The sequence below is a fragment of the Hemibagrus wyckioides genome, linkage group LG25 (assembly GCF_019097595.1).
Source record: "Hemibagrus wyckioides isolate EC202008001 linkage group LG25, SWU_Hwy_1.0, whole genome shotgun sequence".
Taxonomy (NCBI): domain Eukaryota; kingdom Metazoa; phylum Chordata; class Actinopteri; order Siluriformes; family Bagridae; genus Hemibagrus; species Hemibagrus wyckioides.
This window is the reverse complement of record NC_080734.1, coordinates 16,744,084-16,764,199: the sequence shown is the minus strand read 5'-3', so window position 1 is coordinate 16,764,199 and position 20,116 is coordinate 16,744,084. Positions and strand designations below refer to the sequence as shown.

Below are 20,116 nucleotides of genomic sequence, written 5' to 3'. Positions count from 1 at the left end.
GAGGGAGGGATTTCCTCAAACAGCAAGAATTTATTACTTTTTTTTTTCCTCTTTATTCTTCTCTGGAACTGTATTAGATGCATGTGTGTTTAGTGTTTTTATGATGAATGTTTTTGTTGTTGTTGCTACTGTTCAGGTGTTCTTGTTGGTTGGTTGGTTCCCAGTGTGACCAGGTGAAAATGTAAGGGAGGACAAAATTATTTGTCCATGCACAAAACACTTTGTCTACACACATACATGTATAAATCTGAAGTGATTGTGGTTGCCCAGTTCTAGCTTGCTAATTCATTCAACATCTGTTCTGAAGTTTAGGAGCGTTTCAGTTTTTACAGCCAGGTCTGTTGTCATTGTGCTGGAACCACACACTTCAAGAGCAGGTAATAAATTAGAGAATATGAACGTCATGTAAAACTTAACGGTTTGGCTGATGTTGGGCGTGTTCTATAAAACATGCCCACTGTTTACAATGTCTGAGTAGAAGTGTTTCAATACAAGTCAATTGAGGTGAGTGTGTATGTGCCGTTTTCTAATTCTGGTGCTGTGTGGTTTTTGTGGCCCTATCAGCTTGCTGCCGATGCTCACCGTGGGGGGGGGGGACTTGCAGTAAGTCATTTTAGAAACCCTGTTCTGTGAGGGGGTGAAGATAGATAGGGTTACCCCTGTGGCCTTAACTGAAAAATGATGTGTTACAGGCATGGAGCCTGGGTAAAGAATGTGTGCTCTTATGTCACCATCCACTATTTAATGGTGACACACTAAGTAACAAGTCTTTTCAGCAAGTGAGTGTCTTGTCAAGATGCTAGTACAACATGAGCCAAATGTGAAGGAATAAGTTGCTTTTTCTAATGCATAGCGATAGATAGATAGATAGATAGATAGATAGATAGATAGATAGATAGATAGATAGATAGATAGATAGATAGATAGATAGATAGATAGATAGATAGATAGATAGATAGATGGATGTTTTACAGGGAATCTACACCCTTTTCTCTCCTATGATTTAAGACAACATAAATCAAACACTATGACCCCTCACCCCTAACCTTATGTCTACTCAGAGTCATAAATCCACTTAAATTCCCTACATTCCACTACACTTCAAATTCAGACCTGAAGATGCCCCAACAAAACTGGTTGCATTTCCCAAGAAGGATTGCGGTTAGAAGATATATGAGGCCCTTCTTGACTTTCCTAAATGGTATTTCCTCTACTTGTGTACAGGTATGAGTGACTGATATGGCCACACCTGACCATCACACCCAATATCTCTTTCAGATGTATCCTTTAGAAATCACATCTCTGTTTAACAAGATGGTTCCTGGGATGGTTAATAAGAGCTAATCTTTCTATCTTACAGGGAAATCCTATCTTGTAGGGTTCTATATAGAACCTTTTAAATGTTTACTTAATGGAAAAAAAACAATGGACCTTTTACATAGAATCTGCATTTCATGCATTTCAATGACTGTGTGGTCTTCAGGCTTATTTAAAAGGCCTTCCTAGAGGCATACTCACTGGGGTTTTGTTGAAACTACATGAATTGCAAAGCTAAGAACATTTTCAAGAGTTCTTTCTTGGTCATAATGATCACGAGTGCTGTAAAATGAGGCATTGTGTTTTGAAACAGTTGGATCCAAACACCATCCAAAATGGTTCCATCACCCAGCTCTACATCCCCGTGCCACCATGATTTGTTTTGCTTTGAATCATAAACCATTCTTTTTTGTTTTTATTTACGTTCCACTCTTCATTCCCCACTGACCCAACTTCCTATTCTTCCATTTTTACCCTTTACCAGTAGTTTGGATGCTTTTTAAGCCTTTGTCTCCATGGTTAAAATATTCTTTGATTATTTACTGCTGTGAATGTTTTCAAACTCGAGATGCCACATCCAGAGCCAAATTCTTTAGTGACGTCTCTCACTACTCAATTCACAAAGTATGTTTCTGACCTCAAATTAAAATTGGCAGTTTGCACATCAAGCCTCTGCCAGCTTGTGTTTTTTTTTCCCCATAGTGCATCCAGGTGCCATCTCTTCCCCAGGTAAATGACGCACACACATCTGGCCATCAGCTTGATGTAAAAGAAAATATGATTCATCAGACCAGGCCTCTGTCTTCCATTGCTCCATGGTCCAGTTCTGATGCTCACATGTCCGGTGTTTTCGGTAGTGGGCAGGAGTCAGCATGGTTAATCTGACTGGTCTGTAGCTACGCAACTCCATAAACAGCAAGCTGTGATGCAGTGTGTGTTCTGACACCTTTCTATCAGAACCAGCAATAACATACAGCGATCAGGCATAGCATTATGAGCAGTGACAGGTGAAGTGAATAAGACTGATGATCTCCTCATCATGGCATCTGTTAGTGGGTGGGATATATTAGGGAGCAAGTGAACATTTTGTCCTCAATGTTGATGTGTTAGAAGCAGGAAAATGGACCAAGTTTAAGGATTTGAGAGAGTTTGACGAAGGGCCAAATTGTGACGACTAGATGACTGGATCATAGCATCTCCAAAACTGCAGCTCTTGTGGGCTGCAGTGGTCAGTATCTATCAAAAGTGGTCCAAGGAAGGAACAGTGGGCAACGTGGGTGGCCAAGGCTCACTGATGCACATGGGGAGTGAAGGCTGGCCCGTGTGATCCGATCCAACAGACGAGCTACTGTTGCTCAAACTGCTGAAAAAGTTAATGCTGGTTCTGATAGAAAGGTGTCAGAATACACAGTGCAGGACGGGTCAGGGCTGTTTTGGCAGCAAAAAGGGGGACCAACACGATATTAGACAGGTGGTGATAATGTTATGCCTGATTGGTGTATTTCAACAGTTTGTCCTACAGTTGCTCTTCTGTGGGATCACTGGACCACTTCTGGTTGGTACTAATCCCTGCATACCAGGGACCCCACACGAGACCTACTAATTTCCCTGCTGTCAAAACTTTGAATATCTCGTCCCTTGGGTGCGATATATTAGGCAGCAAGTGAACAGTCAGTGTTAGTGGTTTTAATGTTATTGCTTGTGCACTTTATTAGGTATACCTGTTAATTTATGGCAGGTATCTAATCAGCCAATCATGTGGCAGCAGCACAATACATAAAATCATGCAGATGCAGGTCAAGAGCTTCAGTTAATGTTTCATGTGAACATCAGAATGAAGAAAAAGTGTGATCTCTTGACCATGGCATGGTATTTGGTACTAGATATACTTGATTAAGTATTTTAGAAACTCGCACACAAGCTTCTTTAGAATTTACAAAGAACCTGCATCATTTTGTGTTCTTGCTAAGATAACAAGGTGTGTGTGTGTGTGTGTGTGTGTTTAAACACTCACTAACAGCTAAATGACCTGACAGATAGAAGTCTTTTGTTAACTTTTGGGATGTTGAGTAACAGTGATAATAACTACAACCTGGGTTCTTCTCTGTCAGTGTGTCATGTGTTCCCGTTACTTTAACAAACCCAAAACATACCGTAACTCCATCTTGTGTCCATGAGTGTCCTGTGGTTTATACTTGTCAGGGTTCACAACCTGCTTTGGAAGAGTCTCATACTCTCACTCATGCCTAGGGAGCAATAAGTAGCAAAACGTTGACTTGCGTAACTGCCCAGAAACAAAGAGGCTTTATTGGTTGTGTGACTCAGGGAAATTTACTGACTGCAATAGATGCTGCTGTGTCCATGTTGGCCAGTGAGTCGGAAACAGCCCTACACCATTGATCCACAGAGGTGTGGGAGGAGGAACTGTATGTTCTGCATTAAGAAGAAAGCAATACTGTTTGTTTAGTAAATAATTCCCCCCCCCACTTATATTGAAGCACTGTTTTATAATATCTCTCATTCCAATCCCGATGTGGCAGCTTTACTCCAACAGGAAACGTGCATACAAAGCCTCAGACTGTTGTCTGAGATGTCCTTTCTCTGATAAACTGTGTTCCAGATGAAGAATGTAACGTACTGGCATATTAAACATCGCAGGCACTAAGAACGATAAAAGAAGCCGGTAACATCTGGAACTGACTGACACTTCTTATGAGTTCACATGTTAAATAACTCAGATGTTATTGTTTGACTTGGATTATTTTTTAAATCCTCCTTTACTTTATCTTGGTCAGGGTTATGGTGCACCATTATTCTTAATTTACTACTTCATAATAAATGTGTCGAATTTTATTCTAAGATTGCTTAACAGGAAGAAATATGAACTTCAGCATGAATAAACCATAACTAACGTTAACATCTTTAAGTTTTAACGTAAAGACATTCACTCATGTTCATTCCAAACATAAATTACAGGAAATTAACGTAACGTTAATTGGAGAGGTAAACAGATAAAGCTTCTCTTGTACATTTTCCCAAAGAATTAAATTGAATAGATAAATTGGGCATCAGTATTAAATATTAAATACTGATGCCCAATTTATCCATTTATTTAATTATGGAATAAATCGGACATTAGATGTGTCGTTATTTGGCTTGTTTACGTTTATACAAAAACAAAATGATGACCTATACACATTTAGAAAATCTTTTCTTTTAGAAATAAATGTAAAAATGACAAATTATTTTATATTAACTTAAAATAATTTATGCTTTTATAAAATTTAAGAAAATAGTTTTGGTTATTATTTATTTTATTTTATTGAGGCAGGTCTCTTCAGGGGCTCCATAAACTTTTTTTTATTGGTGTATTAAATCATGATTTGTTGATTTTAAGTAAATGTATAATATTATAATAACTAATTTTATACCTTTTATATATTTAATTTCATTAAAATGTAATTTGATATTGTATATTAAATATGCTGTAAAACTTTATCACCATCTTGAAGCACTAAAAACCACAGATTTAAAGAGAGAGCATGCTGGGAGATTTTGATTGTATTGAGACCTGCATAAGATTCAAACCAGAAGCCCAGCAGTAGGGCTCAGGCCTGGACTTCCTACCTCAAAGATTTTAGCAGGTCTTGAGGCACCATATCGATACAAACGTCTTGAGTAAAGCTGATGAGATGAAGTGAGATGGAAAAATAGTGGGATATAAAGTGACAGTGACAAAGAAACTGAATACTGTTCCATCTCCTCCATCCCACTATAAATAGGCTGGTTATTGCTGCAGTATTTAATGTGTCTTTGTGCTGGTTGCCATGGTTGGCTTGGTGCTGCTGCCTACTGCAGAAACCAACTACACGCTGGCAACGAGAACAGAGGGAACGGGAAATAAATTGGATGGAAGATGGAAGAAAAGAGAGAAGCGGTATTAAAACAGAGGATACGGGGCAAAAGGAAATAAAAACTGGAATGACGAGCAGTTTTTAACCTGAAGTAGTGACATGGGACTTCTGTATTGAGCAGTGGAATCTATTAAAAGCACAAATAATGCAATTTAAAGTAAAAGGAAGTGAGCAGAGGGATAAGGAGAGGAAGTGGGACATCAGCGAGGGTAGTTTTAGATCAGGATGGCAGACATGCAGACGTCTCCGTCTCGATCTCCTGTTTCTGAGAAGCATCCAGCCCGACTCACCTTCAAAAGCAATTTATTTCGAAACGCAAAAGTAATTCACAGTCTATTAATGCAGTTTCCCTTCAATTAAGGAATGGATATTTACATATAAATTAAATACAAAAAGAATAGTACATCATTAAAGCGATACAAGTTGATACAAATTTACACACGTCTCCGTGTTGCCTCCGGTTAGCAACGAAACCATTAAGAGCAACTCAACTATAGGCTTGTACGTATCTGATTACTCATCTAACTCTCTCTTTCTAAACTCAAACACTGTGCTCGTTCCTCCCCAAGCAAGATTAAAGGCGTTTAAAATCCCATGTGTTGCTAAGAAGCATATCGTTTCCATATGACCTGTCCAAAAAAATACTGCAGTTAAGTCTGGTTCTACTTTTCTTACTTTACTGGCTATATTCCGAGCGAGGCAGCTCGAGTCGTTTGGTTGTCTGAGTTTTATATCTATGAGTTGTGTGTGTGTGTCTGTGAGAATGTATATAAAAAGCTACAGATTAGAATTTCCATTCGTTTCATCACCTCATTGCTGGAAGAGTAATCAGATGAGTATTCAGGTTTGCATGGCCTCACACCTTAATGAAGCTCATAGAAAGCAGTGAACCAACTTGCCTAAATTATCAAATTAGAAAAAACAGAGCTAGTCAACTGTTTACTTAAACCTTTATAAGAAGTGAAAACCGAAACGTACAACTCACCACAATTAGCCGTGATCATTTAACTCATATTAAAAAAGAAAAGGAAAAAAAAGAAACACCTGCCATGTAACTTAAAAGTATTTCCTTTTAGAGAAATTGATTACAGAAGCTGATGTTTAGTTCAGACGCATTTCTTTTCCTGCGCCAGTGGATCTTGGATGAACTCTAATAACATGTTTGATGAGATCTTATCAACAGTACTGAGTGAAGGGTGACAGCTTCCTCTCCTGCAGGTCACCTACTTCCATGATGTGAGGGGACAAATGATGATAAACGTGCGTGTTTGCGAGTGCTGGTAAGCGTGGGAGGAACGGCTGAGGTCTTTGTTTTGTCAAGACGACAGTATAATAATAAAATCGGAATATAAACCGTAAGACTAAGACTGATTCTAGATTTAGAAACACTACGATGTATATACATTTACTGCATGAGGAGGATACACTAGGGTGTGGATGTACTCTGGGGTGGACTGCTTGCAATGGCATGTGGACTCAGGCCCACATGTACACACACACACACACACACACACACACACACACACTCGTGCTCTTCACTGGCCCAACGATGATGATGATCCTGCTGAGGCTTCAGTGAGACAGTTCAGTGTGTCTCGCAGCACCCCGTTCTTGTGTGGAGGAATGACAAAGGACGAGGAGGAGGATGGAGGAAGAGCAAGATGAAGCCTCCAACCTCCATCCAGGAAACTAGTGATACCGTAGTATCACAGGGACTAGACGGAAAACGAGAGAAAAAGAGAGAGTTAATCGTTTCGTTCTCTGCAATCAGCTAAGTAAAATGTTTTCCGAGAGGCGAGACTGTATACGTACTAATTATAATAAGCAGCAATATGACTATCACTAATGCCACGATCATCTTCATCTGAGGAGGAAAGGGGGAATGAAAGATTAGTGCCGTTTCACTTAAAATGAAAATAAAGCATCAAAGAAATCTGGTAAACATAAAGGTTTTGCTTTACTGTTATTAATCCTCATTAAATATAATATAAATAATGTATGTTATCATTAAGTACAAAAATTTTTTAAATACATTCAAATTTTATTGAAACTATAAAAATAAGAAATGTCTCTACTGAAACAGGATTTTAATCAAAGTCGTTATTATTTCTGCTTGTGGACTTTCTATAACAGTCCCATCCAGGGTCAGTCAGTCTGTCTGTCTGTCTGTTTTTTTAATGGGAGCTGGAAGTTACTAGTTGATCTACCTTTATGTCCCTCCACCACATCCTCCGGTGTAGCTGTTTGGCCCGGCTGCTGAAGGCAGACGCATTGTCTGACAGGCTCTCTGGAAATCACATGAGCAAGAAATAGACTATCAAGAACTCTTTGGTCTAGACATGCGTTCACGGAATGACAGGACATGATTATGTAACATGTACATATTCAATATTTATTTATAAAAGCAGGACTCTGAAAGAACCAAAGAAATATGCACTGTGATGATGTCCTGCCCATCCCATTACACCTGGATGAGCTGCAGAACATCAGACAAATTGCAAAGACTAGAAAAGAATTGTGGAAGAGAGAGAGAGAGAGAGAGAGAGAGAGAGCATGGACTTTCTTTTTTCCCGCCACTTATGTAACAGCCCTACTGAGATCACAATTACTGGCCCGGTCTGTCTCCAGGAATTGCATGTTGACATTCTCTGAGCGGAGAAATCTTGGCTTGGTTTCTTTGTCTGGAATTCTCAACGATTCTCGTTAACAAGCATCAAATAGTGATAGTAAATTTAAAGACGCATCATCAGGCCATGTGTCGCCCCACTCTGCTGCTCAGTAATGGTCCGACATCGTCACTTTAAGCTCACAATCTTTATTCAGTCTGACATTGGCTTCTTAATGAGCGTAGAAAACGAGAATTCCAAAGATGGACATAAAGCCGAGTCGTCTGTCACCATCGGGTGCCTGCTGATGTTCGGTGTGCGTGCTGGGATGGCAAACAGGTATAGGTATAAACAACAAGATCAAAACAAGCAACTTTTCCTTCACCGAAGGCCAAGTGCAATTATCTGAACGAGTCCACGGAGCGCTGCTGAGGCACAGCAGCATTCTTGCGGAGCCTGCGAGTGGATGAAATACGTAGAACTAAATATTTCTATGTAGCCTAGACCTGTTCAAATGAGGAAGTGGTTCGGAAAATGTTTGTTTATAGATGACTGATCCATCTGGGTATCTGATGTAAGAAAATAGGGTTTGGTTAGCGGCAGGTCACAGAAAAAAACGAGAATTATATTAAACTGTTGTGCCTTGTCTGGTGTTACACAAGAAGTGGGTTGGTGCCAGGTTCCTCTCTTTAAACAACAACAACAACATATCTGAGTAACAGCAGAAACCTAGCACATGCAGCATTGTGCCAGTGAGTGAAGCCATAATGTCCAAAAGGCCGTTGCATCTATAAACGATCAAAATATCATACTGTTACTATTGTTGTTTATTAACATCTTAAAAGCTTTGTGCAGCATGGTGTAGATGTGTAGAATACAGAGGAACTGCTCACTGAACATATAACCTGTAAAAATGACTGACTGAATGACTAATGTAAATTTGATGTAAATGAATGCCTTATGTATTTGTCCAAAGAATTAATATTGTGTTAAATTTTGCATACCTGTGGCAATCTAATGCTTACTTCCATACTTTACATCTCTCTCAAACTACAGACGTCTGAACTGCAGCAAGTTAATAGGCTCATCATGACTTTCTGCATGTACGCTGCTTTTTATTGTTTGATGAGAAAAGCATCTGGTCTTTGCCAAGCTGTTGAGTAGCTTATACATCCCTCTGGTCTGATGTTGCTCTACACATTGCTCTATGCTCCTTTGAGACATGTCGAAAATCTTGCAATATTTCACAGAGATATTTGTTCTGGTGAATGTAATGCAATTAACAGTCATCATATGAGAGATCGCTTCATTGGTCACAGCTATATATGATTTAGTCATAATGTATACAATGTGAACATTGTACATATAACAGCTTGTGCCTCGTCTCCTCCTGGATCATGAACACTGGGGAACAACATGCAGCAAACATTTCACCTCAAGAGCAAAGTCAAGATTTTTGGTGACGTGAATATCCTCCTCAATAAAGAATGAATAGAAGGAAGGGTTTGGGGGTGAAAATGCCATACAGTTTCAATATAGTATGTTCAAAGGAACGTTTTGGGTGCAAGTTTATTTTTCTGTATTTTTTTTTTTTTTTTTAAGAAAGTGTACATAAACTTTTCTAGTGTCTACTTCTTAACTTAAACAGACAAGCAGCAGAATTTTCCACAGGCACCCGGTCTTCATGAACATTCCCTGCCCCTAGCTTTGTATCGTGACTGTGCTGTCTAGTGTAAAAAGGCAAATAGCGCTTTGAGTTACTAAATTGTTAGATAATTATTACTACCAATAGAATTATTTGTCAATTGACACATTTGATATAAGCCTTATTCTTCACTTTCGACTGAAAATCGTCCTTTTTTCCCCCCTCAATATTTTCTTCTGAAGTTTTTCAGTGGCATCACTAATACCAAAATTAACCTAATCTTAGCCAAGTCGATAACACATCAGTTGATTTCATTTAATATTAATGAAACATTCTCTTAACTTTGACGAATGAGGCCAAAAAAACAAGAGATTAAACACTGTCTGAAAGATTACTAACGTGAGATTCAGGCTAGGAGGCGTGACACATAAGCGCCAGTCAATGATTTTATATATTTATGTCAGTTGGATGAAACAGAAGACATTTCTAAGCACTAACTCATATGAGCACACATTTGGATCCTAAAACCCAGAGCTCCTATGCTATATGTGTAAAAGTTAGCAGGTCTGTTCTCGGTTATTTACAACGCCATCTCCTGAGATACTCAATCCTTTCCCAATGCTTTGGCTCCGAGTTCCACAGAGACAAAAACTTCCTTTGACTGATATACCTCATAAACTTCTACTGAACTGCAAACCAAGGGCACTAAAGCAGGAGATGTATTCAGTTTGCACCAGGAGTGACACATGGCTGTCTCAAATAACCTAGATCAGTGTTTCCTAAGCCAGAAATGTTTGCCCTTTCCCAGATCCCAGTATAATTATACTGCTATTCGGTGTTGTTTGGTCCAAGCATGTTGGTAGCTGGAACAGAGCCCCTGTGGACTATATTGAGAAACTCTTCCCTAGATACACATTTAAGAGCAGATTCAAATCACTTATTGTACTAACCTACGCCAGCTATATCTGAAAAATCCACAACAATGATTTTAAGGTCATTGTGTGGATCTGTGAGAAGGTGCCCAAAAACCTCCAGTGTTCACACTGCTGCTGTCTTAAACAGGATCCTGATGACACAAGACACTGACATAAGAAATAAGAAAATGAAGCAACTGTTCCAGTGAAAACAGGAACTGCACTCATCAGCCTGGCCTCAGGATGTTACGAAGATAATCTGAGGGTGGAAAAATCATTAAATACTATCTCTTGGTGAACCAGAAATCTAACATACAACTCTTTAGCTAAGATAATGCAATAAATGATGGTGTGCTTGTTAAGTTTTCAAATTCTGTAATGGCTGTAAAGGCTAGTTAATCCAATTAGTGTAAAAAAAATATATATATATAAATATAATATATAGTGTGTATTGCAACAGGACAGTGAATCGTGAATAGGTGAGTCACATTATTGCAAAATGTATTTGAATTTTATTCACATAACAAATATGTACTGCATTTGATTTAATACCTACTGTATTTGATTCAGTACCTAATGCATTTGATTCACTACCTACTGTATTTCATTCAGTATCTGCTGCATTTGATTCAATACCTACTGTATTTGATTCAGTACCTAATGCATTTGATTCAGTACCTGCTGCATTTGATTCAGTACCTAATGCATTTGATTCAGTACCTGCTGCACTCGATTCTGTACCTGCTGCACTCGATTCGGTACCTGCTGCACTCGATTCGGTACCTGCTGCACTCGATTCGGTACGTGCTGCACTCGATTCGGTACCTGCTGCACTCGATTCGGTACCTGCTGCACTCGATTTGATACCAGCTGCATCTGATTCAGTACCTGCTGCATTTGATTCGGTACCTGCTGCACTTGATTCGGTACCTGCTGCACTTGATTTGATACCAGCTGCACTTGATTTGATACCAGCTGCATCTGATTCGGTACCTGCTGCATTTGATTCGGTACCTGCTGCACTTGATTCGGTACCTGCTGCACTTGATTCGGTACCTGCTGCACTTGATTCGGTACCTGCTGCACTTGATTCGGTACCTGCTGCACTTGATTTGATACCAGCTGCATCTGATTCAGTACCTGCTGTATTTGATTTGGTACCTGCTGCATTTGATTCAGTGTCTAATGCATTCGATTCAGTACCTGCTGCAATCAATCCAGTACCTAAGGCTTTTGATTTAGTTCCCAATACATTTGATTCAACTCGACTTTTCATTCATTTAGAGTCATCCACGAAAAGAGTTTAACGGATCAGGGAAAACATTTAGAATAATTTTTGAAAATAATATTTTGAAAAGTGAAAGATTTGTCAGAAGGTTAGTGGTGAGGATGTTAGTCATGCGGATGTGTGTGGTGAAGTTCATTTATATCCTTTATAACTTCAGCTTTGTATTTCTGAAGAGTCTCTGAAAGTCACTTTCTTTTCTTTAGATTACTGAGCCTACGTGTCTGCCTTGTACCATGTGATCGTCTTGCCCCAGGCACCTTGGTGAGTGATTTGTCCCTTGTAATCTATTACGTTCTCGTTGGTGACAGTTTGTACATCTCACCAGATTTATCCTGCAGGTCTTCTAGGCGCTCTCCACGTTCAATCACCTTGGAGATGTTCTCCTGCATCACATCGATGACCTCGTCAACCTGCGACTGCACCCTGATACACGAAAAACAAGAAAGAGTTGTTGAAAAAGGTCAAACAAAGTTCAGCAAATGTTCTTGTACTCCTACTGAGCCTTGACAGGCGTTAGCACATTGAAATCAGACCAGGAGAGGATGTGTTCACTTACAGGTGATATACAACAGCGGTGAATGGGGCAGGCTGTTCTGATCTATACTTGTACAGATGAGCTCGATTTAAGATGATGAAAGTACAGAACAATCCCTGCAGTCACTGACGTGTGCTCAGTGGAATGAATTGCCATCAAAGCCAATTGTCCAGGAGTCTCAGGCCACTGAGCCTACCACCTGCTACAAACATGCGCCTCGCCTCCTACCACCCACAGTTGTACTACTCGCTCCGATGGTCTGGGACACCAAAACACTGGTCAGGCCAAAACAAGTGGTCAACTGTGGAAACCTCACCTTGACTTACTTAAACAATTTGGAGCATGGCTGCGTGGGCTGAACCACACCAGAGGCTCGAGGATTAGTGGAACTTAACGGCGTGGTCCAAACTCAAAACAAAAGTTCATACCAATACCACATCCCTAACGTCAACATCTCGGGCTAGGACAAGAACTAAAAGGTGTGTGTATGCATTCCATCTAATGTTTTGAATTACACACTTTCAATTGCAATTATTCCGGTCTGGTATTATTCTGTATTCTAGCCCAAATAATGATAAAACCTTCTTTCATGCTGGCCATTAGTGTGAATGCAGGCTGGGTAGGTCTGTGAAAAGTATGTCTCCATCACTGGAAAAGTGTGTGTTTTCAGAGATCCATTTATGAGAAGTTATGTAAGGTCACCAGGACCGAAATTCAAGCCACGTGCAGGAGGAAGTACATTTCTATTTAACTAACAAAGTTACCTCATTGTGTGCGTGTGTGAGAGAGAGAGAGAGAGAGAGAGAGAGAGATACCTCAATAACAACTTACTGTCTAATTTTGTCATTCTGGGGGCCAAACCTGGGTCCAGTTGGTCCTCTTCTGTATGAAAGAAATATATATCTTATATTAAAAAATATATATTTACTCATTTTAAATCATATGTTAAATGCCATTACATTTAAATTTAAGCATGTGTGCGTGTGTGTGTGTGTCTCACAAAAAGAAGTCTTCCTCCTCATCAGAGTCTTCCTCCAGCAAGTTCCTCTGTTGGAAGAGAAGGTCAGATCAGTGTGAATTTTTCACTGCAAAATTTTTTACATATTCAGATGAATGACATTTAATTCAACTCATTTGTGTACTGCTTTGAACGATGTACATTGTTATAAATCATCTTAACAAAATATACATTTTTAATTCAGAAATTAATCCAATTTATCCCTAATGTTCAAGCCAGTGGTGATGGTGAGGGAAAATCTTCCCTGAGACGATATGTGAGAGAGAGCGAGAGAGAGAGAGCGAGAGAAATTTAGAGGAACCGACTCAAAAGGGAAGCCAGCTCTTTATTTTATAAGTGTAGAGATCTGGATGAGGAACATCTGCTTCACGTTATAATTTTACACAGTGTTACAGTGACTAAATGCGTGCTCTGAGTGACTACAGATAATCGAGGGCTGTTTGAGAAGGTGGGGGAGGTTTAATACCCTTATATAAAACTGTAAAAGCACCCAGACTCCATGTGCAGGTCACTGTTTTGTCTGCAGTTTCCCCAGTGGCATGGTTCTTATACAGTAATATAAATACGGATCTGTCTCTTTTTAGAAATGGGGTAAGAATCAACAGTGATTATGTAATGACCACCTGAGGGACATATTAGTCAAATATCAGTTAGGCAATGTCTTCGCAGATGTTTGAACGGGAATATTTATGAGGAAAACTTGAGAAGGCTTTTCTTTGGAAGTGCTGAAGCTCATTACCGTCAGCCAACATTTTGCAGCCGGTTGTCTGACAGACCCGAATACAGTGATGACAGTGACGAGAACAGCCTCGTATCAAGATTTTCCGCACAAGCTAGAGAGTCCACAGTAGACAGACGTTCTCTAAAAAGGTGTTTACTTCTGAGTAAGCCCATGATATACACAGAACAGCCATAACATTATGACCACCTGCCTAATATTGTGTTGGTTCCCCTTTTGCTGACAAAACAGCCCTGACCCGTCAAGGCATGGACTCCATTAGATCACTGAAGGTGTGCTGTGGGATCTGGCACCAAGATGCACCAAGATGCACCAAGCAGCAGATCCTTACAGGGTACTTTTGATAGATACTGACCACCCCACAAGAGCTGCAGTTTTGGAGATGCTCTGATCCAGTGGTCTAGCCATCACAAGTTGACCCTTGTCAAACTCGCTCAAATCCTTACGCTTGTCCATTTTTCCTGCTTCTAACACATCAACTTTGAGGACAAAATGTTCACTTGCTGCCTAATATATCCCACCCACTAACAGGTGCCATGATGAGGAGATCATCAGTGTTATTCTCTTCACCTGGCACTGCTCATAATGTTTTGTCTGATCGGTGTATGATCTAACCATCTTCAACTGTGTTATCTCACAGCTGGGATCTCCTAAAGTGTATTATAGCATTAAGAAACATTACTGCTTTCTTTCTCTTCTGCAATCTCTTTGCTCATTCAACTCCTTTTTTGTGTTCATGCAGAGAGACATGCAGGCAGACTGATGGTTATATAGTTTTCACAAGGAGGTTACAGTGTGTGGACAGTAATTTAGAGATAGAACATTCTGAAAAGGGGATAAAAAAGAAAATGAGGAATTTAAGTTGAGTAATACAAGGACAAAAGCATGAGAATGAGCCACAGACATGGACTGGTAGTCATTATCGTGATCTGCTGGGAGGAAGAAAGGAGCAAAATAAGTGTGTGTGTTTGTGTGTGTGTGAGAGAGAGAGAGAGAGAGAGAGAGAGAGATTTGTTTTGTAACAGTGTAACACAAGTTTTTCTGAACACAGATAAAATCCATTACTGTTCGGAATGTCCTCCCACACTAGGCAGCAGGAGAATGCAGTGATGAGTGCTTTAAAAAATAAACAGACATTTTGTTTACTGAGTGGACAACGACGCATCTAGTGACGTTAGAGGTTTAATACGATTTAACCTTTGTCCCTAATCATCCCCATTGGTTCATTATTTGTTTCTCTCTCGCTCTTTAATTTACTTAGATTATCTGAAGAACATTACTCCGTACCTTCTATCTGTCATACAGTAAATGTACAAACACTATATGGTGAAAGGATTGAGGAGACCTGACCATCACACCTGTATGTGGCTCCTCCGCTAAACTGTAGCTACAAAGACTGAAGCATTGAATTGTCTAGACGGTTTCTGGATGCTGTCGCATTGCAATTTCCTTTCACTAGAACTAAGAGGCTCAAACCTTTTCCATCATGATGATGCCCCTTTGCACAAAGCAAAGAGCTCCGTGAAGACATGGTGTGTTAAGGTTGTTGACGAAGAACTGGCGTGTCCTGCACTGAGCCCTGACTCAACCCCACTGACCACTGGGATGAACTAGAACACCAACTGAACCCCAGACCTCCTCACTCTTACAACATCAGTGCCTGATCTCACTGTAGCTGAATGATTACTAATCCCCATAGTGGAAAGCCTTCACAGAAAAGTGGAGCTTATTATAACAGCAAAATGGGAATAAATCTGGAATGGGATGTTCAACAAGCATGGATGGTTAGGCGTCTACAAACTTTCGGGTCATATAGTGTATCTACGGACATCCAGTTTCTTTGACAGCATTATACATAACTATGATTCACCACAGAACTTTCCAGGGTCACCAAAACCTAGTGTCTTGTTCATGGAAAACAGTTAAAACCATGATTCATGGTGCTGAAGGCCCAGGATTGAAGCCCCATTTAGACACAAACATTCCCACAATGCTCTGCGATGTGACATGGCTTACCCTTTCACTACGCACGGAGCCGGTGACCTCGTCGTCATTCAGGTGCCGCTTAAATTTGGGGGGCATGCTGGCGTCAGTCTGCTCCTCCCTCTCTGGCTCCCTCTTGCAGGACCACAGAGAAAATAATCATCAATCCATTACAGCCAACATCATCAACATACCAAAATAAACATAAAGTGCACAAGGTTGCATCCCCCATAGTGTGGGGTATATCTCTATATAACCTAGAGTTAAATAAGAGCTGGCAGAGATAAAAGATGTTCAGAGAATTAGATGGACAAAGATTTAGATAGTTAGATGTACCAGAAAAACGGAAAATTGTTGTTTACAAAAGATGAATTCGAGAATGTTTATTAGAGAACACAATAAAGCAAATCTTTATATTGTCCTATGGGTATATAAAGCTGCTAGCGTTATAACGAAATATTATGAGTATTACATGTATGACATATCCTAATAATTTTTCCCTTTTTAGAAAATAAATGCTCAAAAGAAAAGTAAATTATCCGTTAAAAGAACAATTTCAAGTTTTGAAATGAATTTATCAACAACAAACAAAATCCTGTAATTAAAGCTACTGGCTAAATTTTCTTATATTGATGTATTTTGCCAGTAAAGATCCATTAAAAGATCCCACAGCAGCATTCACGTGCCTTTCTCTTATGAATACACTGCATGTACACAAAGCATTACTTCTCACCACAGACCTCCATGAAAAAAACCTTTAAAATAAATGATGCTCTTTCAACTCCCATATCTGGACGCTATAGTTAGGGACTTACTAAGACGATGTTGAGATGTTGACCGATACTGCAGTTATACACCGGTCAGGCATAACATTATGAGCAGTGACAGGTGAAGTGAATAACACTGATGATCTCCTCACCATGGCACCTGTTAGTGGGTGGGATATATTAGGTAGCAATTAAAAATTTTGTCCTCAAAGTTGATGTGAAAAATGGACAAGCGTAAGGATTTGAGCGAGTTTGATGAGAGGCCCAAATTATGATGACTAGACCACTGGATCAGAGCATCTCCAAAATTGCAGCTCTTGTGGGGTGTCTGTAGTGGTCAATATCTATCAAAAGTGGTCCAAGGAAGGAACAGTGGTGAACCGGCGACAGGGTCATGGGCGGCCAAGGCTCACTGACGCACATGGGGAGTGAAGGCTGGCCCGTGTGATCCGATCCAACAGACGAGCTACTGTTGCTCAAATCGCTGAAGAAGTTAATGCTGGTTCTGAGGTGTCAAAATGCACAGGGCATGACGGGTCAGGGCTGTTTTGGCAGCAAAAAGGGGACCAACACAATATTAGGCAGGTGTTCATAATGTTAAGCCTGGTCGGTGTATAAAGATATAATGTGAACAAAGGACATGAATCATCTGGAAGCCCTCGACTTGGATCGCTGTGGATACATTAATATGGGATCAGGTAATACTTAGCGGTTTGGAAACTGGGATTGAGGACTGGCATTCCTCCCTGAAGGAGTTTCTTTGTCTGCTTTTGCTAATCCATGTTAACTAACACTTTAATGCAAGTGTACAAATGGAAAATGGCCAATATCAAGATCCACTGGTCCATTTTCCCTAAAGCATTTAAAAGCTTCCAGTTTACTGCCATCGCTTCAGCAAGTCTGTCTCTTCTACTAAACTGCAGGATGCAGACAGGTTTTTCACTCTTGAATATCCCTTGCGGCAAAAAGACACGCTTGTAGAGGTGAACTGTCAAACTTCATCTTGCAGAAACGCTTTCCCCAGTAAAAACAAACTAACCCCCATGAGAAAAACATCCCTCTGGCAATCCCACCCCTTCGCCCAAATTCAGGATGGAGGTCTGGTACCATTGAATCCACTGTCCTCTCTTTGAAATTGCTTTCTGCCTGTTGCGTCGGAAAAAGAGGACGGAAAACAGACTCTCTTCTGGCCCACGTTCACGGCAAACAATCCAGAAATCAGGAGAACAGGAAGAACTGGGGATGAAAAGTCAAAAAGCAGGGAAATAAATAAAAACAGAGAGAGAGAGAGAGAGAGAGAGAGAGAGAGAGAGAGAGAGAGAGAGAAGGGGTTGAGAAAGACGCAGGAAGAAATCCAACAGGAACATTGACATATATTTAACATCCATACATCAATTCCGAATACTAATAATAGATGATGGGAAGGAAAGGTGGCTCCATGGAAATAATGAATATGAAATGAAATGAAATGTTGGGAGAAGAATATGTTCAAACATTAAGACCAAAAGACTATGGTCATGATCCAGGATATGACAGAAATGGTTTATTCTGAAGATGATGTCCAGAAAAAATATATGGATAATGATGATGAAGCTTTACCACACAGGATGGTCATAAGAGGTCATTTTATTTTCATCCACTGACAGTCACAAAGCTTGTATCACCTCTTTTTAAACACAATTCCCTTTAATATAATACTGAATCAGTACTACAGTCAAGCTAACTAGTCAATAGCTACCCATGAGCTAATACAATGTAGCTAATGGGTTAGCCGAATTAGCCATCTTATCTTGGCTAAATTTGAACAATACCCGCGTTTATGGTTCACAAAAGGTTTTTTTTTAGAAGAAATATTAACAACAGCTAAATTAATTCTGAATCTGTGGTCAAATCCAGGGCGAGCTAAATGACACCGCTAGCTAGTTAGCTACATGTCAAACCCAGGCTGTGTCCCAAGCAGCATACTAGCGTACTACGTAGTGTGTGGAAAAAGCACTGAAACATACGTAGCATACTGTACTATTTAGCACGCTAGTATAGTACGCCGCTCGGTATTAGAGCCTCTGGTGAAGCTACAATGACATGGTTATTTATTTTTGCAGCCTTTTTTTTTACAGCACACCATGCAGCCAGGAGAAAATAATGTCATGACAGATAAAACAGGCAATAGCAAGCAGATGGAAAAACGTAAGAAAAGCCAAGCCGCTAATACAGCTGTGTCTGTGCATCTCAGTAACACACACAGGCCTCTGTGAATAAACAGCACCAGAGCCATGATATCCGCATCTACCTGTACTTTGTTGTCCTTGTGGCTCGACTGTTCAGTTTACAACACGATTACAGGTAAGCAAACCTGTGAAGGAGCTGATTTTGTGCCGTCCTGTAAGCGGTAAGGAGCAGCTCGACCGGGATACGCAGTGTTTCCCCACTCTCATATGACCAGGAAGTGAACGCACACACTCACACGCGCGCGCGCGCGCGCACAAACACACAGCTGGATTAGAGGCACGTTATAACCCTTAAAGCAGTAAGCATGTCCTCTTATAACCGTATACAGAATGTTTTATTATGATCAGACACCATTAGAGTCGAGGTTCCCCTTGCTGGCTCCTCAATTGTATTATTAAAGGAATAAAGCTCGTTCCTGAATGATATGAGGATGGTACACACCACAACTAACCACTACTGACAGCTAGTCATGATACAGTATATTGTCAAAAATTTTAGGACACCAGGGGTTGTTTTTCAGGGGTTGGGCTTGGCCCCTTGAAAGGAAAGAGTGAAATGAACTCTTAATGCTTCAGCTTCATACCAAAACACTTTGGACAATTTCATGCTCCCAACTTTGCAGGGAACAGTTTGGGGATGACCGCTTCCTGTTCCAACATGACTGCACACCAGTGCACAAAGCAAGGTTCATGAAGACATGGATGAGCAGGTTTGGTGTGGAGGAACTTGACTGGTTTGCAGAGTCCTGACCTCAACCTGATAGAACATCTTTGGGATGAATTAGAGCGGAGACTGTGAGCCAGACCAAAACTGGGACATCCATGCCTTTATGGGCCTTGCTTTGTGCAGTCATGTTGGAACAGGAAGGGGTCATCCCCAAACTGTTCCCGCAAAGTTTGATAAGCTGAAATATTAAGGGTTCCCTCACTGGAAATAAGGGGCCGAGCCCAACCCCTGAAAAAACAACGGCTGAATGATTTTGAGGGGTGTCCCAAAACTTTTGGCAATATAGTGTATGTAATATAGGAATGATAATACACTATATGAACAAACTTTTGTGGACACCTGACCATCACACTAATATTCAGGTCTCCACAAACCTGTTTCCACAATGTCTTCAGTTCACTGGGACTATGAAGCCTAAACTGGTTCCTTCATGGC

General features: G+C 40.3%; 1 protein-coding gene across 4 annotated transcripts; it reads right to left on the bottom strand.

The window, feature by feature from the left end:
* Positions 1 to 5,759: 5,759 nt before the first annotated feature.
* vamp4 (vesicle-associated membrane protein 4) lies at positions 5,760 to 19,189 on the bottom strand. 4 transcript variants are annotated; one of them, XM_058378758.1, is made up of 9 exons: positions 19,017 to 19,189; positions 17,834 to 17,962; positions 15,993 to 16,094; positions 13,220 to 13,266; positions 13,051 to 13,101; positions 12,007 to 12,107; positions 7,439 to 7,518; positions 7,044 to 7,095; positions 5,760 to 6,946 (listed from the first exon to the last, which is right to left on the bottom strand). In XM_058378758.1, exons 2-9 carry the CDS (start codon positions 17,834 to 17,836, stop codon positions 6,921 to 6,923), a joined length of 462 nt encoding a protein of 153 aa, XP_058234741.1. In that variant the 5' UTR covers positions 17,837 to 17,962; positions 19,017 to 19,189; the 3' UTR covers positions 5,760 to 6,920. The 4 variants fall into 4 exon arrangements, with proteins under 4 accessions (XP_058234741.1, XP_058234742.1, XP_058234743.1 ...); XM_058378759.1 differs by having other exon boundaries at positions 19,080 to 19,101; XM_058378760.1 differs by lacking the exon at positions 17,834 to 17,962.
* Between the last annotated feature and the right edge of the window lie 927 nt (positions 19,190 to 20,116).